The following is a 25,434-nucleotide window of genomic DNA, read 5'->3' as shown; positions in this document are numbered from 1 at the left end:
CCAATGAAATGTACATATTTGAGGTGATGGCAAACTTTGATCAGTAGTGAGGTGAAAACTCGTTTTAGTATAATCCACCTGCAGCAAACAGAATGATGGGGAAAATGCCGGGTACGGAATCCAGGAGAACACCCTGCACCTATGTACTTCACTTCACAGCACACGCTTCTCTCTTCACTGAAGTACTTGCTAAGATTGTTTAGTATTGCCAGACTCACCTGGAAAAGGGACTTTTTTGTTTCCTCTATGATAAAATACAGAAACATCTTGCATGATAACTTTGCCTGCAGACAAGTAATCCTTTTAACTAGGTCCAATTGCTAGAGAGTTTAACAGCTACTGATAAGATTCATGAAACCTCCTTCAACAGAACATATAGCATTAATATCAAGATTCTACTGTCCCAAATATTTGAGAGTCTCTTTTTTCTGGTAGATAATGGGTAACTGATGAAACAAAATTAGAAGCATTGAATCTATTTCCTCATCTGATGAGGTAGACATAACGCACACTTCTAAAAGCAGTCTGAAGTGTAACACAAAATTATGAAAACTATTTTTAAGACTATAGCAATACCTACCAGTACAACTATATTTTTAATCTTTACATTTTAGACAGACTTTCAGAAATATTGAAAACCTCACGGCAACATGCAGCTTCCTAAAACATATGCACGTGTTCACCTACACACAGATTCAATGAATGCAGAAGTGGACACTACTTCAGGAAAGAGGCTGAACAAATGAAGTTTTTCTGACAGATTCACATTAAAGAAGCTAGAATGTTTACTGAACAAAATGTGGATGCTAGCAGCTGTGGAGAACCAGTTTGTACCCTTGTTTCTGAGCTACAACACAAGTAGTCATATAACCCCAACCAGAACAAAAGAATGTTCCTCTGTTTCCCAGACAACTTTGATTTTCAGAAGTGTTCAACACCCAACACAATGCCTGAAGTTAATGGAAACTATGCTTGAAATGTATGTTACCCTTGCTGGCCTCCTCAGGTAGTCAAAATTCAGTTTTCTGACATGTGTATTTTGGAAGAAAGGCAACCAAGGATCAACAAACCAAGCTAAGTACTTTGGTGCAGCCTTGCTTTAAAAACAAAGACCAGCACCTCCCCTTAGACGCGCCTCCCTCTCCCAAGGAATGCACACGATGTTTCTCTCCATTCATATACATCACTGAATCAACCCGCACATAGCATTTTCCATATGCACAGTTCCAGGCTTGCTCTTCCAGAGAGCATTCTGCAATTTAGGCAGCATGAACGTACCCTCCTCCCACTTTCTGGTGGCTAAACTACTTTTGCTGTCTGCAACAGTCAGCAATCTCTGCCTGAGTACAAATCTATCAGAATTTACTTCACTCATTAAAGAGTGATCTCTCATTTTAACTGTCATCAAGAAAGGACACTTGATTATTTCCCCAACTGAATGAAACATAGCTACTGTATCTACCCAGCAGGTCCAATATTCCCGGCTCAGTTCTGTTCACAATCCAGGAGAACAAAATTTACTAAATAGGCTGCCTGATCAGGCCCAGAGCTGAAGAACAAAGGACAAGGGGAGAGATACAGAGAAACTCATGCAAGCAATACTATTTACTTTTACTGTACGTAGTTCTTTTTTCCCCTTGCCCAAAAGGAACACTTTCTTACAAGAAATTAAAAAATAATAATAAAAAGCCTCAATACAGATCTACCCTCATTCTAGCAGCTTTTCTCTGGCTGCCCAATTTCCTGCCAGTGAACCAGTAGAGGCCGCTCAAGACCGTCTATCGCTTCTGCAGAACTGCAGGATGGGACAGCTTCCCTACCCTCGTATTTCAACACAAAAGCAAGTTCTAGTGTTAGTGTTTTTCTTCCACTTCTCAAATTCATATGGTTTTCCCCCTGTACAAATTACCTCCGTGAAGTCTAGTACCCTCAAAGGCAACTCCTGACTGAATTCTAGGAACCAGTCATAACCTACGGATTGCTGCACATGGTGCCTCTCAAGCTTTATCTGTTGCTGTGGGACCAGTCCTCAAATTTGCCAGTGATAGCAAATTTGGATAGCACTTTTGGTTGGTGAAGTTCTCATGTGGTTCCAGCTTCATGATTTTTATGCCACTTCAGGAATTCCAAACAACACAAACTGGTTATACACAGCAATGACAGGGTGAAGTTCTTCATACACCAGCTCCTCACAAGTGGATTTTGTATCGATTTATATACTTACTTATATATTAGCTGAGACCCCTTATCTAAGCATGGGTTCAAGAACCACAAAGGACATAATCTATATTGAAGATCTCATTTTGAGAGCCATCACTACTCCTTACTCACAGTAGTTAAGTGATTCTACAGCAATAACCATCATGAAAACAGAGCAAGAAAAAATAAATAATAATAATTTGTATTTACAGCAGGCCATGAAACGCATACAGTAAGTAGTGTTCTAGCCCACCTAACAGCCACTGAAAAGAAAGGGTCTTCAACATCCTGGTAGGAGCAGGGAAGACAGGAATTCCTGCAGGGCAGAAGAAACCTGTTAATTAAGTTTATTAACGAGATTATAAAACAATCTTCTCAGATAATCGAAAGGACTGAACTCAATCCAGATGATCTCTTTCCCTTTGGGCTTCTGTGATTAAATAATCATTAATTGGGTATTGCCTGTAGCCCATACTGGGTGAATCCAAGCTCTTGTATGGCTTTCAGTGACATGGTACCTGGACATATGCATTTGGCACAGCAGAATCAAAGTTACAACGGCAGACTTCAATTTAGTGTTCATCAACTTCTGTGTTCTTTGCTTTTTTACTATTTCCAAATAGTTGAAACACATCCCATGCGTATGTCCCACACACAATAAAAGCTAAATAAAAGAATTAGAGAGTAACAACTGCAAACAGAGATTATTGCTATGAACAATGGCAATTCCACAAAAAGTTTTGTTTCTTGTACATCAACTGTTACCCAAAGAAGAGGTCAAGTTGGGCTAAAAACTTATTCCAGAAATAAAGGCTTAACTTCAGATATTTAAGGGCTGATTTCCACTTATTTTGTTCTGAATTTTAGGCTGCAATTTGAAATCAATATGACCTTTGAGACATGCAGTATTTTTGCAGCATTCTAAAACAACCTCTATAGCAGCAGCACACCTTTTTTAACATACTTTAATAGAAGCCATTTAGGTATCTAATACTGGAAGAACAGCTCCTTTCACATAAATACACATCTAAATCTTTCAAAGCTATGAGAGGGTAACAAAAAAAGCATTCCAGACTTTCGAGGCTTTCCAACTTGCCTAAGTCTCTCAGAGATCAGAAAAAGATAATAAGCAAATGGAAACAAAAGCCTGAACTATAATGATTACATGCACTGTTTTTCCATCAGTCACTATTTTCTTTGCATGTCACATCTCCTTCCCCCAAAAAGAGTCTGCCAACCACACTTACTGCTTCACATCAGCAACCCAACCCAGAAACAAACCAGAGCAAGGGTTGTCAAGTCCTCATTCAATTCCACATATGCTCAGCAGCAGCCACCTTTCTGCAGTGACTCTAACACAAAGCAGTTGCCCAAACACAACATATTTCAAAAATATCAGCAGAGAAAACAAAAAAAAGGGATGGAAAAAGAGTAGTGCAAGTCATCCTGGGCACTCAAAGTCAGAAAACACAATATCCATGATACTTTTAGGCCAAGAAACATCCAGTCCTATAATCTCGCCTAAATCAATATTCCTCTGAATAGGTCAAAACTTGCCATGCCAAGCAAGTTGAACGATCCATTTTTTGTTTAACTTAAAAAAAAAAAACACCACACACAAATTGCTGGGTTTACACATTTTTGTCACTTAAAAGAGTAAATAAGTCACTCTGATGAAACAAGTCTAACAGTTCACAAGCAATGGTGACCAAATTACCTTTCATAATTGGTATCTATATTGAGTATAGCTGATTGTGCCATATCTTTATTTGATTAAGAGTAACGAAGATGCTGAGGCTATGTATGTGGAAAGACACGAATTTTTTTTCATAAAAAAGTACCCTGTTTTCTCCTTAGGACAAGCTATTTGAGTTGCAAATTAGCTGCAAAAGGAACAGCGGGATTTTACCAAAACTACCAAATGGAGACGCAGAAAAATCAGTTTATACATCATTTATTTAATGTTTTATTTAGTGATTTTAGGACAACAGGCAGGACTGCACTAATATGGTTTGCCACTATCAAGAAAACGTTAAGAATGATCAGAACAGAGAAAATCATTCAGGAAGATGTGGATGTGCATAAATGGGAAGAACTAGAATGTACCTTCATACATAGCTTCCTAATATAAATTATAGTCTTAAAAGTTAAAGCAGTAAAGGGAAAAAAAAGATCTGGATGCATCAGTCAATTCACAGCATTCGCATGTGCTGTCAGTGTGGGTGTCTTCCCCAAATAGGCAAACAAGTTAACACAGACAGCCGAGAAATTTTTAGACCGAAGAAAGCTCTTTTGTTGTTTGAGAGTCTCACAAAAGCTCATGCCAGTGTATGATTCTGTTCACTCACATGCAACAAAGATTACTTCATATTGCAAGAGGTGCAGAGAACAACTACAGGATAATCAGAGGAGAGCCCCTTTTAAAGGGCTGGACAAAGAACCCAGCTTATTTAGCTGACTAAAACAAGACTAAGAGGGGATGTGATTTCATACAAACATCTTGAGTTAACCACCAAAGGAAATATAGTCCCCCATAAACAACAGGACAGTTGCTTAACTAGAGGACAGCACTGACACACACAGAAAAAAGTTATAAACCAGAACATGTTAATTTGGAAAGCTTCTATCCATCAGAAGTAGAGTTCTGGAAATTCTCAAACTCGCGTTATGTGGAAAGGGGAGAAAAGATTACCTGGTTTTGATATTAAGCCTGACCAGCTTATAAACCTTTGTTTTACTACATGATGTTTCAAGGTTGTCCATAGTATCGAAGGAAGTAATAAAGACAGGGAGTAAATGGACATAGGATTAATTTTAAAATTTTGTTTTAGTCAAAGATTGCTCATATCCAATGTTTTATCTAACTTTTTGATTACTGCTGTACCAGGAAATAATAATATAAGTGGAGTTAGCCTACATACATTTAAATAAAATGTTTGATACTGTGTCCCACATGAAATTATTTAAAACAGAAGTAATACATAGTAATACTTGAATTTTATTAAAGTAATAGTGCTTAAATAATATTTAAAATAGAAATAAGACTTAGAGGATACATAAAGAAATTGACCAAAGACTAAAAACTACAATAGCTTGTATTAACAGTGGAAATTATCATGAGAGAGAGGATTTACTCATAGTATTTCTCCCAACACCCTTCAATAAATCAGTAGCCAAGGAGTGAGAACACACTCATGAAATTTCTGTAGATGACACCAGACAGGAAACTATCCTCAGTACAAAGAGGACTGGGTAGTTATGCAGAAGAGCTCATGGTTTTTGTGAGCTGGAATGCCAGAAAATGGAGTTTAATACTACAACGTGAAATCATGCGTTTAGGGACCAGTCACCTTTTCTGTAAGCTGAGAACTCATCACGTGGAAACAACATAGGAGGAATGAACAGAGCAGTGAGGTATGGAAATCCTTGTCTAAGGATGCTGATATTTACATGAGCACAAAGGGAGCTCAATATGTTCATGGAAGAAAAACCGAGAAATTCCACTTGGCTCAGGAAGCCTCTGAGCTGAAAACAGAAAGGCTACAGCAGTGCTGGGGGAAGTATCACAGCTGAAGAGGATATTGTATTAGGTGACTCCTTGGTGTAAAGCAGCACAGCTGAACATATTTATGTCAAAAAATTGCTGTTGCTCCTCACAAAACTTTGCTTGGCTAAAGATGGTCGAGTTTATCCAGTTGCTCTGCAAAATACACACTCCATTCTGTATTTCGTTTCCTGCAGCAATTCCAGATCAAGCTAAATAATGTTATTAGCACAAGTTATGACAATGCACTGCACACAGCTATAATTTAACGGATCAGAAATTAAAAGTTTTGTAATTGCCCGACAAACAAGAACAAGAATGCTCTTCCAAATTGAGTAGCTGGGAAAAGGAATCTAAGCTGTTCTAAAATTGCACCAGTAAGCTTCTGGAAAGATCAGAAAACCAAACAGATGTACTCCTACAAAGAGGAAAGAAGTTTGTGTTGACATCTCTTTGTAAATGACCTGTTTACAGTTACAGACTGTACAGTTATTGTACTTTAGAGTTCTACCAGCCACCACCACTTACATTACCACCAATGTAAACAGAAGAACTTTTATTCCTTTTTTTCAATGTACTGGCCACAGTTAAAGGGTGGCTGCTATAAGCGGTATTCAACTGCCCTCTAATGCCTTGCTGCTATCTCCTGTTCGCTAGCTGAGGGTGAAACGGACTGCCCAGTCCAACACTGTAATTAATTCTCTGGCTCAGGCAAACAGGGACCGACTGATGTTTTTCCTCCTTTGTAAAGAAAAAAAAAAAAAAAAAGGACATTTTAGGATCATTTAGATTTTATTTAACAAACATCCTACCACATGAGGTATTTGTGATGCCCTTCAGTCAACTCCTCCTTCACCTGGACCACTATCATTCTGAAGTTTGATCTTCCCTAAAAACTCAGGTTTGTCAAAGATTTTGGGGTACACTATGCAGGCGTTTCAAAACTAGACACCTGTCACACAGTTGCCAGCAGTTACAGGGAACTGTACTTAATGATCTGGGCTAACTATTCCAGTCCCGCTCTGAAGCAATGAGCATTTTCCAACCCTTTGCTGTTAGTTTCATTGAATATGTCACGCATTCAGATTTCCAAAGGGAAATGCAAAGACACCATAAGTGACACACAGCTGTATATCCAGGGCGTACCGGAGTTTTACCGATTAAACCTGTACTTTTACATCAGTGTTTACAATTGTAAAAGCTTTATATGTATAAAGTTTGAAAGAAGCTCTCTTAATTATCCTGTTTTAGCTCAACAAGCTTGTATCTCTCAGAGTAAAAGAGCCTTAACCGGCAGCACCTCTCAAGCTTTTAACTGTTCCCTGAATAAGATACACTCCACGAAAGACACAACGGCCGCCACCAGCCCAGGCAAGGCAAGTTCACCCGTTCTTCCCGTCTCTGGGAAGAAACACCGAAAGCCTTTCTCTTGCAATACTTCCCAGCGCTGCATCCATAGCCACGAGCTATACACAATAAAACCCAACCATCCACCTTCAACTATGACCGGCGCTCAGCAATGCAACGCTCCACCTGCCACAAACCGCACTTTAAATACCAGGAAGGGGCGGGGGGGGACGACAACCAACATAAAAAGCCAACAAAAACTGAAGAGCCGCCTGCGGGGAAACCTGTTGCCAGCCACCGAGAGAGCGCGGCAGGCGGGGGATCCCCGCAGCCCGCCGCGCCCGGCATTCAACTTTCTTCCCCGCCCTCCATCCCCCGAAACCGCACACCTCGTTGTCGCTTTCCCTCACGTTGATCATTAATTAAAACGGCGAACGTGCCGGCCTAGGGGAGCGGGAGAGGAGAGGGGGACGGCCCGGCGTCCCCCCCGCCTGAGGCGTCCCCGCGGGCCGGGGCCGCGCCGCCAGGGCCCCCGCCGAGGGCGGCCGGAGGGCGGCGCGGGGCAGGGAGTACTCACTCGATGAAGTAGCTGGCGCCCTCCTCCGAGAAGCCCTCCTCCCATCCGCGGGGCAGGTCTGCAAGGGAGGGGAGAAAGAGAAAGAAAGGGGGGAAGGAGGGGTGAGAACTCGGCCCGCGGCCCCGAGCGCCCCACTGTCCCCCGCGGCGGGCAGCTGGGGGGGGGTGGGGGGGTGGCAAAGAGCGGCTGTTAGCGGTGGGAAGGCAGGGCAGGCTCCCCGCCGCCCCCCGGCACCCACCTGAGCGGATCATGTGGCCGGAGTTGACGGGCTCCCCGGTGCGAGGGTGCAGCCAAGTGGTGGTGCGAGTCAGATCGCTGGGAGGGAGAAGCGGAAAACATGCACCTGTTAGTGATTGCGTGGGGCCGCCCGGCCGGGAGGAAGGGCAGCGGCGGGAGCGGGGCCGTCCTCTACCCCCACACCCCTTCCCTCGGTGCCCTCGCCCGCCGGCGCCCCCTTACTCGATGAAGAAGACTCGCCCGTCCTTGCAGACGCCGTAGGACCAGTGCTCAGGTAGAGTGTCCCGCCCCACCGCCGCCGCCATGTTCGCCGTGCGCGCAGCCAGCCAGCCGGCCGGGGAGGGGGTGCGGGCGGGCGGGCGTTCGGCCGGCGCTCGGCGCCCAGCGCCCGGCTCTGCTCGGCAGCGCCACCGCGGACGCCAGAGGCGAGGCGCGACACCTCCAGCCCCTCGGGAGGCAGGCGCCTGCCCCGGGCAAGCCGCGGAGAGCCCGCGGGGTGAAACGGGGCCGGCAGCCGGAGGGGGCGCCGGCAGCCCGAGGCGCCGCCGGCCGGCTTTGTCCGCCACTGCTCCGCGCCCGCCAAGTCCCGCGTGGGTTGGTGGCCTCGTCCCCTCACGCCCCGGGGAGGCGCAGCGGCCCCCCGCGGTCGGCCCCGGGCCGCGGGACGCCGCCTGGGAGGCGAGTAGCGTACGGCGCGGGCGATAGGGGTTCCGAGCTCTGAGCGGGGGGGTGCGCGCCCTTGCAGACACGCCTCGCCCGGGCAAGAGGCCGGAGGAGTCTCCTGCTCCCGCCTCGGAGCCCTAGCTACCTTCCCGAGCGTGTCAAGAGGGACGCTAAGCACAGGTGTGACAGCACTTGATTTCCACCATGTCCCGGGGTACGCTCTCACCAGCGGTGGGAGGTGAGGAGAGAAGGGCCGCAGGGACTTTGAACCTCGGGTGCAGGGGACGATCGTTGCAAGGTGGCAGAGAGGCAATTACGGTCAGTTGACAAAGTAGAGCTGTCACCAGTATCGCAAGGGACCTGTGCCAATCCCTATATTCATCAATGACCTAGAAAAGGAGGGAGTGGTAACATGAGAGAGCCTGCTAAGTGAATTCAAGTTATGCGTTACTTGCTCCCAGCTCAGACCTGTGACAATTAAGATCTCTACTGGCATTGGCGTGTGGAGAAGCTACAGCTAAGAACGGAGCTAAGTGCTCCAGTCAAAGCAGCGGTCACCTGGGAGTATCGTTCAGGGACAGAGCGTGTGGGACAAGCAAAGGGTGCTGTGGCTGGGCTGCCCCGCAGCAGAGCCCTTGCGCTTCTTCCTCTGGTCCTCACTGCCAGCCAGCAGAGTGATGGTGGGTCCCGAGTGAGGAGTCCCAGCCTGTGCCTTGGCATAGTGGTAACTGCAGCAGAAGGGGGGACTGAGAAAGCCCAGGGGGTCAGAGTGGGGAAATCTGCACAGTGTATGGTGGTAGAGCCAAGCATAGCTCTGTGGGGTTTCTGCTATTCTGATACTATGGCAAGAGAAGGATCAAAAAACCAAGAAATGGGACGTTTGCTACTTTGGGATAGGAGGAGAGTGTTAGTGTTAAATAGGGGAAAGACAGGCTGCAAAGAGGGGTGGGAAAGGGTAGATGGGCTTGACTAGGGGAAGGTGAGTAAAGAAAAACAAAACAATTGGGGGCATGGCTGTGAGAGGGAGAACCCATGCAGTAGGGAGAGGGGAGAGTGCTGCAGTACAGGGAAAATAATACATGTATGCTTTTTCTTTTTCTAAATAACCAAAAGGCATCATCAGAAGAAAGTAAGAGGCAAGAAAAGCAGCAGCAATGGGAAGAGAGGACTTTGCTCTTTTTTGCAGGAGTTTCAGACAACATGCAGGTATGGTGCATTAGGAAGGCATTGCTGGGGCTCCCTTTTTGGCCACTGCTGGAGAAGATGATACTATACTAGACCAAAAATGGTCATTACTGTGGGACACAATATAATCTAAATGTTGGAAAGTGGTTTGATTTCAGTTGCACATGAGAAAGCATAGGCTTCAGATCAAGAGTTTGGCATGGATTTTGTGAAAGTCTACCAGTCTTACACATGCAGAACTATTGCTAACTTCTGTAGCTTAATTTCTCTGACATTACACTATCAAAAATTCTTCCTCAACATTGTTATCTTCCAACAATTTACAGATTTTTAGTTTATCCACAATTAAAAAGCAGTAGAAGAGTGTGTTCTAGCTCTTTATTGTAGGTCAGAATTTTGATTAAAGCTTCTGTGCTGCTTCTTTTTGAAACCCCAACACTTTTGAGTCATTCTGGTAACGTTGTGATTAGAGGTGAATTATCACAGAACCTGCAATAAGGTCAGTTCTCATGCAATTACAAAGTAAATCAAATACAAGTTGCTTAGTGCAGTTGCATGTTTAGATCTGTGCAGAAGAGATAAGGCTCTTGCTCTGGAAAGATTAATTTACCTTGATGCTATGAAGCAAGTCTTTCATGCTCTGTCAGACTGCATGAGCTCATTGAAGTTAGCTTATAACTCCACTGCGCTTTGGCCACTAGACCACAGGACAAGATAGGCTTCTCCACTTACAGGGAATAGTAGTTTCACTGAATAAGCATTATTCCATTGTGGATTTTGGGTCCTAAAAGATCTGTACCAGGTCAAACTAAATGTCTGTTTAGCCTAGCATGCTTTCTCAGGTCTGAACCAGAGCAGGTGCCAGGAAAGAGTGTGAGAGCCAGACAATCATATGCAACTGCCCAGCTTCTTCCCTTCTTCCCCTAACTGTAGTATCTACACCTAGTGTTTGTCTCCAGAAACTGTGAACTCGGAAGGCTCTTGAGCAAGGTGTTGTTTCCATGTGTAATTCCTAATGGATCTCTTCTGTGAATCTGCCCAGACTAGAGCCCACTTCTATCACCCAAAACAGCCTGTAGCAAAGTGTTCCTAATGCTCATCTTACCTGAACTCCATATGAAGAATCACCTCCTTTCATTTGTTTTGAACCCAGCTCCTATTTCATTGATTCTTCTCAATTCTTGCAATGAAAGAGACAGCTGTCATCTAGTGCAACCGTCTGCAGGGTCAGCACTGAATTTTGACCAGGTAGCTCAGGCCTTTATCCAGGTAGGGATCTGAAAACTTCCAAGGATAAATTCCACAACCTTTCTTAGCAACTTGTTCCCATGTTCTTGTGGTGACAATACTTTTATTACATCAAGTTAGAAGCTACCTGTTTCAATTTATCACCTTTATCATATGACCAAATCTTGAGTTGATGCATCACGGTCCCTGCAGCGCTAGCATATTATCACGTACACCTGTTAATTTCAGATAAATGCATTATTGAAAAAGCATGTTTTATTACAGTAACTTGCAGAGCTCTATTCTAAAACTAAGATCAAGATGAAAACTGACTCTAAATTCATAAAAGTGCACAAGCTGACTTGTGTTGGGCTCATCAGGAGGTAGGTTTGTGATTTAGAGCCCTCCAGGCATTAATAAGATTACCAGATTCTTTTGATTTCAGTCCCCCCTCCCTGCATACAGCTAGTGCTCAAGCTCTGGTTCCAGTCCTCCCTGGCTGATCTCAGCCACTTTTATCTTCTATTACATATCATTCATTGCTTTCTAGAGGCAGTGTCTGGAAGAAGCTATGTGGGGTTATATTAGGAGTTTCAGGCCACAGTATCAGGCATTCAGCTAAAGGAAGTGAAATATGCTATTCAATAAGATTAAAGGTCTAATAAAAGCTAGGAGATTCGAGGCTCCCTTTGTTGATAACTTGCTATTTCAAAGAGACGTGCTGCGGTCCCTGAATAGGGCAAGTTTGAACGCACATTTGGCAGCTTTATATGAACACATTACTAGTGTTGCTTGCTCTGTCTGTATCCCCTGGGAGCACTTTTCTGCATGACTTTGTTAAGTTTCTTCTGCCTTGGGAGAACAGTGATATATTTTAAAGTATTCCAAAATCTGTACCTACACTTCGCTATTTCCGGAATAAAATCAAACAACTGAATATGAACATCCTTTCTACCTTATTCCTTTCCTTTCTTTTCAGCCCTTGCCCTTACAACCCAGCTCCACCTTGTCAGTGCCAACATCCAAATCTTCTCATTTCGTTTTTTCCTATTTTTATTACATACACACCACCACCCCCTGCCCCGTTCAGGTGCACTTTTCTTCACTGCACTTTTTCAACCTTTCATATGCTATAATTTCTCAACAAAACATGGAGTAGGAATCTGGAAATAATACTGGAGATGCTGTATAAGAATCTCCGACCAAAATAAAGTATAATTTTCACCAGTCACGATTAGATCCAGTGTCTAGGAAGTTACAGACTCACAGCTGGATTTCAGGCTGCTCTGTACTCTAATGATCTAGTTCCTATTTTTCTGAAAATTGAATAAAATTGAATTTGATGGTCTTAGAGGTCAAAAGCTGCTGCTGGTTTTGGAAACTGAACTGAAGTGAGATACAATGCATAGAAAAGCCTGCTAGTTACAACTTTTTCATCATGGCCTGCACATCTTTTAAAGGACAAACACACCTATAAAAGGTGCAAGGCCAGACAGAGGCAAAGTGTTTGAGGAGCAATGAATCTGTAGTATTAAATCCTGGTTAACAAAGCTCATAAGCATAATTCCATATTTCCATAAAATGTGTAATATGCCTTCTAGCATGGTTTACCAGCTCTGTTCAGAACAGCTGGGAATTAAAAGCACAACAGGTTTCAGGTGAGACAGATTAACTTGCAAGACAATTTCAGAGCAGTTTGCCCAATTGTTTTTCTGATTATACTCAAATATAGGTTGTGCAACTGACTTTTCTTCAAGATTGCGCAGTGAGATTCCCATCTGGCAGCGGCAAGTGCTTTAGAGACCAGAAATCAAAACACTGATTCTTATAGGTAGAAGACTACGTTAATCTGACAATAGGGTAAATATGAGAGAGATCTTGAAGAAATTAGGCAAATCCACATTCCAGGAAAATTTCTGGTGCTGTTTCTGCAAAACTGCAACACTTTTCAGATGATGGAGGGACTTCACTAAGGAATAGCTATGGTGTATTTGTTCAAATTAGGGAAAACAGCTTTCACTGTTGAACTCTCAAACAGCATGGGAAAAAGCCATCTCAAGAGAACAGTATTGATGATTGCAAAAATAGCACAATAAGAATAATAGATTCCTTTGTCCCGGAGTAACTCAAAGAGACATTCTGAAATCCCCAATTGCTGCGAGTCTGAACCCACAAAAATGGGAGACTTCAGACACTTAGGACACTTATGAGTAGCTTCTCTTCATAAGGAATTGTAAAGAAAAAAGAGAATATATGTGGCTGATTACCTAATGTCAGTATCTCAGTGCAGAATAAAAATATTAAAGACACCAACAGGACTCTTCAATTACCTGAAAAACAAAAAATGGCCATGCACAGCTAGAGCCAGTGTTATGCTGTAGGATAAAGGAACACTATAAAGAAATAGATCAAACGTGCAGGAAGGTTGAGGCTTTGGTTTTTTAAGTCTGAGGTCCAAAAATTGTTTAAAACAAGAAGAGAATAAATTAAAAATATTCAAGTCAGAGGAGGACCAAATACTACCGTACTGGGTAGGGAAAGCAAACAAGATAAAAAGTTCATTATTGTGTTCTTCTAGAATGAAAACATATTTGATTGTTTTTAATACATACCAATCAATTTTATTCCATGTTCATCCATTTCAGGGTAAGTAGAAATTGGCTTGATTTATGCCAAGATAAATTTGAAGATAGATACTACATAGAAATTCTCCCAAACGTAACTAGCAGTAAAACAGTCTAAGTAGGAATGTCATGGTATTCCCTACACCAATTTTTAAAGGCTGGTCCAGACAAAACTTGTGTCAGGGAGATTCTAAATATACTTATTTTGTCTCAGGTCAGGAGCTATGAAGAGATGATCTCACAAGATCCCTTTTAGCCTAGATTTCTATGAAAACAGAAGCTGATTCAAAATGTTAAGAGTTTTAGAAATAGGCAAATACCAGAAATTGACATCACCTGATACCTACTAAAGAGCACCGTTATCAAGTGGTTTTCTAGCTCACAGAAAGAATACATGACAACCATTTGAACAGATCTCTCTTATTTACAAGAAGAGAAAGGACAATCCCTGATGTAGTTAAGAAAGATAAGCAACTCGCACAATGCTACTACTGATGGCATGGCTAAATATAGAGCACATGCTCATTTCTGATCTGGAATGTTTTCAGCTGAACCACATAATCCACAGAAGTCAGGAGAGCTAGACACAAGGAAGGATGGCAAGAGTCAAAAGATACATACAAAAGTTAGGCAAACCATCTGCGAGGTATCACCCATTTCCAGCCTAAAGTACTTTGCAAGACAGGATTAATACATATTGCTTGCAATGCCAAATAAACCTTGAATAGAACAGGAAAGGTATTGTCACCAATCTTTTTATTAGCATTGACATTAAATGCAACATCTTTTGCATTTTATGCACAGGGCAATTTACACTGTGGGGAAAGTGATGGCAAATTTTAGACAAAGTAAGATTTTTAGAGCCTCTTTCCCTTGCAATAGATTGAGATGTTTCCCTAAATTTCCATGGGACTAATGTCAGGCAACAGAATTCTATGAGTACCAGCAGATAAATACAGCTCATAAAGTGAGAAGGGTTAAATAATGGTAAACCATTGTTGAGGGAATTCCAAATGCAGAAAAAGGAATTATTCATTTTCCTGGCCACCGGAAAGAATATAAACAAGTTCAAATTGTATCCACAGTTCCTTTGAGGAAGATGTGGAACATGGCAGACATTGTATAGGATCAGTTTTCAGGCTCGCTGTATCACTATGCAGTATGATCTGACTGATGACTGCACACGTGGAGCAGGCAAGACTGTAACACTGCTGAGCAAGACAGATGGGAAAATGACATTGAGAAAGCACTCGTGCTGCATAACAAATCCAGACTACTTCTTCCAAAACATGCTGAACTCTCCTAGGAGTAAGAAAAATGGTAATTATCTTTAGTTAAAAGGTTTTTTTTTCCAAACCACTGTCAGTATTTAAAAGTGTGTTCATGCTGAAAGTTCCTTTTGTGGAATCCAGAAGATATCTTCAAAACAATTCTATTTTCCTTACAAATCTCCTTCATTTTTAAAGACATCCTAGTGACTTACCTTTTAGATGCTAATATCTGAATATATCTAATTACCTGTCTCACCTGAATATCCTATTGCCAAAAAGATCTGTATTTCAGGAATTGAGTTAAGCCTGTCCCCTGAAATGCACAAAAATGCATGTAAAAGCAAAAATGAATTAATACATTTCCTAATGACTACGTCAAGTCATAATTTTCTGTCACACAAGCTTTTATGGTTACTACATTTAACGTAGAGAAAATGAAAAGGAGATAGGACTCTCTTGCATTTCACAAAGTCCCAGTAATGCACATACCTGACACATAGAATCCTTGTATTAAGATTTATTTGGTAATCAATAATTAAACTAAATAACAAATAGTCATAGTTTTATCATGACACATCTTATCATTCTAAACACAAGTGGCAACAGTTAAATGGCTGCACAGCATTCAAGTTACGTGTATAAGGGAGAAATAGAAAAGAACAACTATGTGCCAAAGTCACTTACAGGATCATTTCCAAAATTAACTAAGATTTTTATAATGAACAGTTGAGGGTCTTTTTCTTACTTTTTTGGCAAATGATACTGTAGGCCTGGCAGCACTGAGAAACTCTCAGTTCTTCAATATTTATGTACCTGTGACTATCAATATTTGGGGTTTTTTTAAAGCAGACAGTTGAAGTCAGTTCCATGTTTATAAACACAAATAGGCTCACTGTCATCCCGTAGCCATGGGCACCTGAGTATGAAGAAGAGATCCTTTTGTAAGAAACGGGACAAATGGAAAGGTGGACATCTCTGACCTTTAAGACTAAAAGCTTTAAAATTTGAAAACAAACTGTTGAATTTTCTAAGGTCTCCTCACCTATTGTGCACTTTACTTCTTTCCCCAACATGAGATACCTCACTTCTGTATTCCCATCAAAGCTTTTTTCCCCAGCTTTGAGTCCGCTACCCTGTATAATAGCCTGTGACTGGTATTAGCCTTTTCCAGCACCTCTGGCAACTGTCGTTACCATATATGCCTTTTTTTTTTTAGCAACTACATACTGCACTCAGGGCAAGAAGAATGTCACATATTCCCAGTAATCTTCACTAAGACATTTTTTCTAAAGAAATTAAAGACCCCTGAATTCACTATTCAGGTTCCTCCCGAAGTTTGTTCCTCATTTGCTTGGCAAGACCCAAAACTACACCTTGGAGTCCCCTTAATAACAATCCCCATGCAAAACTCCGGACAAGATTCAATTTTAGTGTCTTCTGCCCTGTCTTTCCAGAGGTGTTATTTCCTCATCAGGCTTAGAACTCATGGAGGTCTCAGCCCTCTTCCTAAATAAGCTTTTGCTAGACAGCAATCTCTTCCCCTGTGGTCTTCCAGTTGCTCTTTCAAAGACTCCTTTACAGGACAATCTAAGATTTTGGTTGCCTGCTTGTCTCCAGAAGAGGATAACTGAGAGTTAACCAGGTATGTTGATTTTTCTGGTAACATGAGGTGTACACACCTCACTGCAGGTTTTCCAATATCCTACTTCTTTCCTGTTTCTTCCTGCTTTCTGTTACAACCCTAGCAAGCGTGCCTTCTTGTCAGTCCTCCACGTTTGTTTTTGCCTCTTCCTATGCTGAACTAAGGTAATTCTGTGGTTTTCCAGTCTCCTGCTACACATCTGTATCCCCTCCACTACTGGCTTTGATGGTTTGCAACGGCAATCAGTCAGGTTCTAAAGACAGTGTGATAAAGCATCTGTGTGTGAGCATGACACAGCCAGTAGCTATAGTAACAGAAAAGCATATTTTAAACAAAAACAACAGCAAAAAAAAATCTGAGAGATACCTCTCATCTTTTCCTCTAACCCCAAATATTTCAGGGTTCTGTAAATATCCTCCTGCATATGTTCACCTAATTGTATCTCCCCCTTACCTAAAACAGGGTGAGATAGAAATAAAACTTTCTTTTGCCTGGTTTAAGGAGGAAAATAAATCAATAATCACACACAACAAAACTAGAAAGAAAAGGTCATCTCTTTCCTGGAAAAAAGAAAAAACAAATCTGTAAGTTGCAAATCCAGGATATGCAAAATTTTCACTATCCCAGTTCTGCCTTAATTTCTGATACAGGTTCAGCCGCAGGATCCTTGTGGGCTGTGAAATTAATTTCCACTGTTCTTTTTTTATTGTCTTGTTCTCTTGGTAATCTTCCCATCCTGCAATAAACCATCAGCATGACTAATGCCTCTCAGTCTGCAAGTCAGTTCAATCTCAGATGTAACAGGGCTGATTAGTTACTCTTATTACTCAAAAAGATGGATGGGATGCAGATGTGTGACTATTAATTCTGGGTTACAAACTGGTCTTCAGGGCAACACCGCCCAAAGGCTTCACCCAGGACTGAGGCTGGCATCATTGCCTGGCTGCACAGTCCTCCACCTGCAATCCCCAAAGCCCAGCCATGCGGGTGGATTCACAAGGCTATGGTGCCCGGCACGGGAGCCAGCCCTGGGGATGAGAATTACAGCTGAGCCTCCCTGCCTCGCTGAGTGCACGCACAACCGACTCCTGTAATTAATGCAGCTCCCCACCTCAGGCTGCTTTGTGGGAACTACCAGGGTGCAGATCCCCAGGGAGTCCCGGGAGCAGTTTGGGAGGTTAGCAAGGGTTTGAGAGAGGACATTTTCCCCAGTGCGGGGCTGTGCTGTCTAAAGACATCTCTTCAGATCCTGAAGCAGTAAGGCCGTGCCCTGATGCTTGTGACGCAGCTCACTGTTGCACAAACCTGGAGAGCAATTTCTAATAATTCAAAATAGCATAGATAACTTCTAAAACAAAAGGAAGAGCCTTCTGGAAGTTCTTGAGAAGAGCTCTTGAATCTGACTGGACTGAGTCAAGGTATTAAAGAAAGGATGATTTTTTTTAACCCTCGTATATTCTTCGTTCCTCTAGAGCCTGTGTAGGTGGACTTCCACAGAAAAGACTGAAATAGGCTCAGTGCCTCAGCTTACTTTACTGCTAAAAAGGTCAGCAGGGTGCAAAACATTGTTCAGTAATTTAATGCATTTACACATGTGCCACACCTTCTCATTCCCGCTTTTTAAAATATGCATGTTGAAATAAACAATGCAGGCTCAATTCGTACAAAAAAGACATCTTGTAAACTTCATTATTTCATCTAAAAGAAATGACACCTTCTTCATTTACTGCAGTATTACATATCAAAAAATTATTCTTTTTTATTTGGCACTTCCTTTCATGAGGGAGTGGGACTATTCCATATATCTTTTAAATATATACAAATTTGTTACTATTCACAATGAAATCTACCTGAAATAGATGCCCTTTTAATCAGTGAAGTAAGTAACCATGCAATGAAGGAGAAACAATTATGTATTTCAGCAAGTTATACCCTGATATTTATCAGACTGGAATATTGTTCCTGTTTCAGTTTTGTACGTTGACATCTCTCCATTGTTATTGATTAGTGGTTAAAACTCTCTAAGGTTGTTATAAAACACTGTTATAAATAACTTCTATTATTTAAGTACCTAATGGATGTGATATCTACAAATGATGAATTATATCCCACTTCTTAATTAAAGTCCACTGAAATCTGATTTAAACAGTGGCTCAGCAGATTAAATACAAAAAAAGAACAAAAGCAAGGCAGTTTGCAAAATTATACATTTATGGGTTTTTTCTCAGCACTGTATAGTTTTTCCACAGACTGTTTTGTAAAGTATCATCTTTCTCAATGCCTTATGAGATCACTGTAATCTGGATTTACATATTGATTAATTTGGTTTCAATGTCAATCATAACATGAAAACTTAATAAAAACCAACTCTAATTGTTCTTCAGAGATTTAGCAATAATTACTCCCTCAGTCAAGATGTCTTTTGCATGTTCTGTTTTTCAGGTATAACAATTGTGCGTTTCTTTTGGGCACTGCATACTTCTCAAATCAGTATTTCATTCACTGCAATGTTGATGGCTGCCTTAATGTATCACATAGGGGTTACATTTGATAAAATTGGAACTGTATTCTGTCAACAATAATTATGTGGGTGTTTTGCTCGTTTCCTGCTATAGCTGTCCCATGGCAACAGCGTAAAAGCGGTATTCATTTTTTTAAATACGTTAATGGCTCCTTAGATGGCACGTTTCTGGCTCAGGTTTGGCAAAGGCATGGTGAAAACAAACACCATTTTGAGAAACTATCACAACTGCTCCCGTTGTATGCAAATCTATAGGGGATGTGCTAATTCCTGAGTGGAGGGTGCAGCCTTGCTGTAGTAGTAGTAGTGTTGGCCTGAGGCATTTTCAGAGATTGACAACAAATTCTAATTTTTTACTTCAGGCCATTCCCTCCCCTTTCTGGTGAATTTGCCAAGAAATGCCTCAACTGAAGGTTATTCCAATTAACCCTACTTGTGGGGTTGTTGCTGCTAAAGCAAATCAGATAAAATCACTCTAAAAATTCCACTTTCTATCAGCGTTATGTCCTTCTGGAGTGTCAAAAAAACAGCTGATTATATTGATGACGATATTGTCTTATAAACTCTGGAAAAAAATCAGTTTGGTACATGGGAAATCAGCTTTGCAATTTCCAGGTGTAGCTGTTTTGAGAATATTTACTTTTGTAAGATGATTTTGTTGCTTGTGAATAAACAGGTATTGTAAATACGGTTCATAAAGCAGTTACAAGATGTGTTAGGATACTGCAGGCTTTTGCCCTCAGCTCTGTGATTCTGATGTAATAAGACCTCGTGACAGGATCAAGTGCACCTACAACTCCAGCCGTTCAAATATTAGCTTCACTGAGAAAATCAGCAAAAATGATACCATTATGGCTATTTTTTTCTTAATAGCACCACCCCAACTAAACTTGTTTCACTTAAGCTGGTGCTAGTGTTATGAGAAACATCTGGAGATGAACAAAGTGGATCAATTCAGGCTGGATTTTTAGAAGAAACCATTTAATAACACACCATATGTCCCTGGAAGCATCCTTCTTTTTGGTTTTTAACATTCTAGAGGGGTTTTAAGAACAAAGTATAGCACTAGCCAAGTGTAAGATAACTATATATATAAGATATGTATTTAAGATATGTCCGTGATAGACTTCAGTGCACAAGCGTTTTGCACTAGGGGAAAGAAAGACAACTCAAAGTAAGGCAACATGCAATGACAAGCTGTATATTGGTATAGTGGCAAAGGCCCATGTGCCTGGAACGTTGAGAGTGAATCTCATGCTAGCCACATACCCATTCTCTTTTGTATCGTCACATGGAAGTAAAGGAAATCGTGAGTGTTTGCTGTCGGCATCTGATTAACCACTGAATTCTAACCACAGTTTTGGAACAAATAACAATTTTATCTGATGCCAACCATTGTCCGTAGCAGTGAAACAGCACAGTTTCCATTAGAGGAGGATGAATTTTAATTCTGATAAGAGGTGGGGATGAAACGTTAACTTAAGCCAAATGAATATTCATATACGAAAGTGAAAATAGGTGTCAAGGACTTGCTGCACTTAAGTCCTTGGTTACATGAAAACTGTACACCGTTCAACAAAACAACACGGTTTCTAATGATTACTTTCCCCATATAATTTATTCATCTATTCCAGAGCAGCGTTTCGGGGCTTAATGAGTATTTGTAAAGCTCTGGCCGAAATGCACTCTCTAAATGCAAAACATTATACCATTTACAATGAATGAAGTAGTGTAGATTACTGGTTCAAGAAAGCCACTAAAGCTCATCAGCATGTGCATTTGAAGGGTGTATTACTTCATCAGCTAGGAAAGCCCCATCCTATCCAGTTGAAAGGCTAAGTGTACTTCCTTCCCACTGAATCCACTCTGAAGTGCAGAGAGAAAGGAAAAGTCATGTAACTTTGTCTCGTCTCTTATTTTCCCCATACAGGGCAATCCTGTATCACATCTCAAAAGTACTTTTCAGAGGATAAATAAACAACGTTCAGTAGCAATAGCACTCCCTTTGCAAATGGCTTTTCTTCATTTCTAAAAAAATTATAGCTCTCTTACTGACATGGTCCAAATCTCTTCTCTATGTCCTGTGAGTTCAAGGACTTCTATCACTATCCCTAACATCAAGCAGAGTGTGCTGGAACACCGAGAGAGTCAAGCTTTTTCAGCCCATCTCTACCACCTTGGCGCCCTGTTGAACTCAACTGGTGTTCCTTGCATGGCCATATTTCTCCTTGGAAGATCATCTTTCCAAAATATAGATTTCTGAAAGTGTACCATATACAAAGGACTTCTATCTGCAGAAGATGCAAACAAGATGATCTCATGTTTCCACGTGCTAGCTGCTTGATGATGTGATTCTCTTGCCCATTGTTGCAATACCATTGCATCTGTTAAAGATGCTGTACGGCTTTTTAACTAGTTAAATGTCCATTTGAAACAATGTGATTTCCAAAATGGTAATTTTCTTAAACGCTACATTTTTTCATGCTTTGTACACTGTGATAGTTGCATTATCGGTAATGATAAAAACTGATGTATCACTAGTGATGGTGAAGAATAGTTCCAGTAATTTTAGAGGAAACCCAGGACTTTGTAAGACCAGGTTTTAGTATGAAAGAGAAACATCAGGCACAATAAAGATTGTGGAATTAAGTAGTCCTTCTTCCTATGTTCACTAGCTGTTGCCCAAACACTTTATTTCTACATCTTGCTGTGCGTGATAAATGAGAAGTCAGGAAAGGCAAAACCTTGGCTTTTAACGTCTTGCACCCTACTGCCCATTAGTTCATCTCTCCCGCACCTGTAAATGGTGGCTGTTTCTACAGTGGCTCTTAACGTTCCTCATACATGGCTTCTACTGGGAATATCTTGGGACACAAGAGAGGGTACAGTTTCTGTTATATGCATCAATGCCGATGTACCAACAAAAAATAAAGCTGTCAGTTGTTCATGGCAGCCTCATGGGCAAAGGATACAAATGATTGTTATGTTCTTTTTATTAAATAGCAAACTATGAAGTTAAATGTCATTTTTCCTCATTAGCCAGGCACAGTAACTAGTATGATTAAAATATAATCTAATAACCAGTCAGTGTCGAGACTGCATTCTGATGGGAAGGAAAAAATAAAAATAAAAAATACTGCTGAGGAGAAACATGACTGGAATTCAATATTATACCAATTTCCCTAGCAGTACTGTATGTGCAGATAATATTTATAGAAACTAGCATCTAGCAGAAAGCGGTGTGAAGTTAAAATGTGTTGTAGCCTAAGATTACATTTTATTAATTCCTGTTTGCAAGAAGGTCATGTCTGATGATTTCTTCTTAGAGTTACTGGTTTTTGCAATTGGACCATTCAAGATTTTGATTCTTGTTCTGCTTGTGAAGTTACTCAGAGTCTTGCAAATGCAAGCGCCAATTCCCCAATCTTCCAGTGTTCTTTTTGAGTTTTTGCCCCAGTGGGGCTCTCTTTTTCTCAAGGGAAACAGCTGCACAACCAGCATCAGGAATTGTAATTAATTTTGCATCAGTCCAGAATAAAAGCCATACATCCCGGTAACCAGTATACCCCAGCATTCCCTTTGTACCTGGGTTAAATTACTGCAACAGCCCAATACTGTTCTCGATTGCATCATTGCTGCTTTACCACAGCTGTGCCAAATGTAAAATTCCTTGTCAATACTTAATGTTGAATCACACTGTAAATGCATATTAAAGCATGTATGACATTTTACAGAAAATCACGTATTCAGAGTATTGTAGACGAGTGAGATGTGAATTAAAAAATAATCACCACTGTCACTTTAATTCCTTGGGGGTGGGAACGTTCTGACCACTGTCGACAAAGTGTATTAAAATCTCATCTTTTAAAATATTTTGGAAGCATGCAAAAACTCTATGGAGAACACCAGAGTGGTTTGATGGATAGGCAGAGACACAAAGACATGCAACCGATTTTTCTGCTCAAATAAAAGCCGATGGTTTGTCATGAATCTGTTTAGAATATGTCTGTGTCTAATATTACTAGTAGCAGTAGCACATAACATGCAGCACATTCCACCCTTCTAAGTAATATTAGTAAGTCTCAAACCCTTCTAAGTAATATTATTTAATCACATGACTGACCTGAGTTCACAGAGGGATCGAGCTGGAGTTAGCCAATTAAACACAAGCAGTCAGTGCTGGGGAAAAAAAAAGCTCAAGTTTGCCTGAAGTTCTTTTCATCCTGACTTAAACAAGTCAATGTGTAGTTTATCATCTCATCTGCTGTATAGCCAGCATGATTGGTCTTTCTACATTTACTGTTAGGACAACCAAAGTTACATCCAGTCCGGCAGACACTGAAGTGGATGCTTAACATAGCCTTTGAAGTCAATGAGGGTGTTCACGCAGGTAACACAAGGTATGCATGCAGACGCCTATAGCATCAGGGTCTCACAGTCTTAATTGCCTCTCAACATATAAAAGAACTCTATGGTTTATTTCCATTCTCCTACAAGAAAACTGGTACTATGCATCTTCCAAAATATTTGGCCATGGCTGGCAGAGGTATGAGGTGCATGGGGGAGGAATTTTGGAACTTCACACCTAGTTTGCACACCTAAAGATTACTCAGTTAAATTCCTCTGTGTATTCTGGGCACCCCTAGCACTTATGGTGATTGAAAGCATCTTGCGGTACCAGCACGTGCTGTGGTTCTGTGTCCAGGGTTCATTCTTGTGGGTGCTTTCAAATTCAGACACAAGCTGAGCTGTCCCTAGTGATCAATGCAATATATGTTGGCGCAACAAGTGCAAATATTTGTATTCACATCTCACAAGGGGCGCCTCATGACCTGAGAGCCCGGAGCAGGTATGTAGTGAAAAGCGAGGAAAGTGCTTTGAGAGAAGAGGGAGCAGAACGAGAAATGCAGCTCCTCCCTAACACAAGGGGGATTCAGGCAGGTATTTAACATTCTTTGAATTTTGCTAGTTTTACATATCCTGAATTTTTTCTCCAATTTGAAAATCCTCTTGTTCTGACGTTTGCCTGAGTAGGAATGTCATTCCTAGCACCTGCTTTTGAGCTCCTGCAGGAAAGTCTCTCAGTGAAAGTAGCTGTCATCTACAGAGGCAGCAAATCAATACCAGAAAGCTGCTGTTGATCAACTTCCTGCTTTCGCACTCCCTGAAGCAATGAGCTCTGAAAGGCTTCTTCAAGGAACAAGAAAAATCAGATATATACCAAAGGTCACAGTCAATGTTTTACAGAAAATTTTAAGCTTGAGCAGCTACTAAGGCTTTGTTCACACAAAGAAATATCAACGTAACTAAACTCGCTTAGCAACTTGTTTGGTGAAGTGCTATTCCCCTCCTGTGGGGTCATGTCAGATTATTTAAGACAGTCTAAAAAACCAGATGTATTGTTTTTACCAAGAGCAAAGGCACACGACTGAGGAGGATGGGGTTATGACAGCAATGCAACCTACAGCTGAGGCAAGCTAAGGACACATTTACAGCTTGTTACCGGTCCCATTTGATCCATGTGCCCATGCCAGCAGCATAGCAATGGGGAAAAGATCTGGGGGGCTAAACAGCATCTCCACTTTACCTGCAAGTGAAAAAAATGGCTGCTCTTTCCCCAGGCCCCTTGTGTGGCATTTCTCAGTCCTTGCAGGTGACCTGAGGCACTCAAACATTTATTTCTCTTTCCACCCGCCAGTGACCTAAATTCTCTCCTCCCTTATCCCCTTCCTTCCCACAGCTGACCTGAAGTAAACCCTGCTTTCAGATTTGACCCATACCTTGAAGCAGCTTCCAAAATCAATGCAGTTGCAAACTGGTGGAATTGTTATCTGCAGATAAGGCTCAGTCTATTCTACAAAGCTTTGGTGATACAGTATGTCAGCTAAGAATGTGAAAAAAAAATCCACACATCTTCTATGACTACATTGGCAACATTGCAGAATATTTTGCTGGCTTACTTTATGGCTTTCAGGAAAGTGGAAAAATAAGACCAGCAGAAAAACTTCCCTCTGTCACATGCTGCACCTCCATTAGGGCCCTCTGCTATCCTGGCTGCACCAGTGCAGACAGACCAGTAACACTTAAAAGTGTAAGATATGCAGGTTTTATAACCGCATTCCAGTGAGAGTAATTGTGACTGGTTTTAAGACAGAACTTGGCAGGTTTAGGAAAGAGACTGAATGCTGTCGTACCTGTGATAGCAGTAGGCTAGATGCAATGATCCAAGAGGTCCTGTATTTCAAAGTAAAAACAAAAAAAAAAAAGTACTGAATTCCTACCAAAAAAAAAAAAAATCACCTGAGCCTCAGAAAGAACAACAGCAGAAAGAAGCTAGTTACACATTAGCCAACTCATGTGCTCCTACCTGGCTTCCGTGGCTGGATTGCTGAAGCTC

The 25,434-nt window shown here is 41.4% G+C and overlaps 1 protein-coding gene and 1 long non-coding RNA gene across 11 annotated transcripts in view; one reads left to right on the top strand and one right to left on the bottom strand.

Moving 5' to 3' along the window:
* Window positions 1–8,797, bottom strand: part of PLEKHA7 (pleckstrin homology domain containing A7) — a 181,299-nt gene extending 172,502 nt beyond the window's left edge. For 3 of the 7 annotated variants that reach the window (XM_075094682.1, XM_075094683.1, XM_075094684.1), the window contains exons 1-3: window positions 8,127–8,313; window positions 7,906–7,982; window positions 7,668–7,725 (exon numbers count right to left, since the gene is read on the bottom strand). In XM_075094682.1, the coding sequence (XP_074950783.1) occupies window positions 7,668–7,725; window positions 7,906–7,982; window positions 8,127–8,209 (218 nt within the window). In that variant the 5' untranslated portion in view covers window positions 8,210–8,313. Of the gene's footprint in view, window positions 1–7,479; window positions 7,572–7,667; window positions 7,726–7,905; window positions 7,983–8,126 lie in introns of those variants that run through there. The other 4 variants (XM_075094680.1, XM_075094681.1, XM_075094687.1 and 1 more) reach the window with 3 other exon arrangements.
* Window positions 7,533–23,214, top strand: LOC142057856 (uncharacterized). Of its 4 annotated transcripts, XR_012660784.1 has the most exons (4): window positions 7,972–8,178; window positions 9,681–9,773; window positions 17,989–18,062; window positions 20,968–23,173. It is a non-coding gene; the product is annotated as an uncharacterized LOC142057856 (long non-coding RNA). The 4 variants fall into 4 exon arrangements; XR_012660785.1 differs by lacking the exon at window positions 7,972–8,178 and adding an exon at window positions 7,533–7,723 and having other exon boundaries at window positions 17,989–23,214; XR_012660782.1 differs by having other exon boundaries at window positions 17,989–23,214.
* The last annotated feature ends 2,220 nt before the right edge of the window (window positions 23,215–25,434 follow it).

This window comes from Phalacrocorax aristotelis, chromosome 5 (genome assembly GCF_949628215.1).
Source record: "Phalacrocorax aristotelis chromosome 5, bGulAri2.1, whole genome shotgun sequence".
Taxonomy (NCBI): Eukaryota; Metazoa; Chordata; class Aves; order Suliformes; family Phalacrocoracidae; genus Phalacrocorax; species Phalacrocorax aristotelis.
The sequence above is the reverse complement of the archived record's forward strand: the minus strand, read 5'-3'. Positions and strand labels throughout refer to the sequence as shown.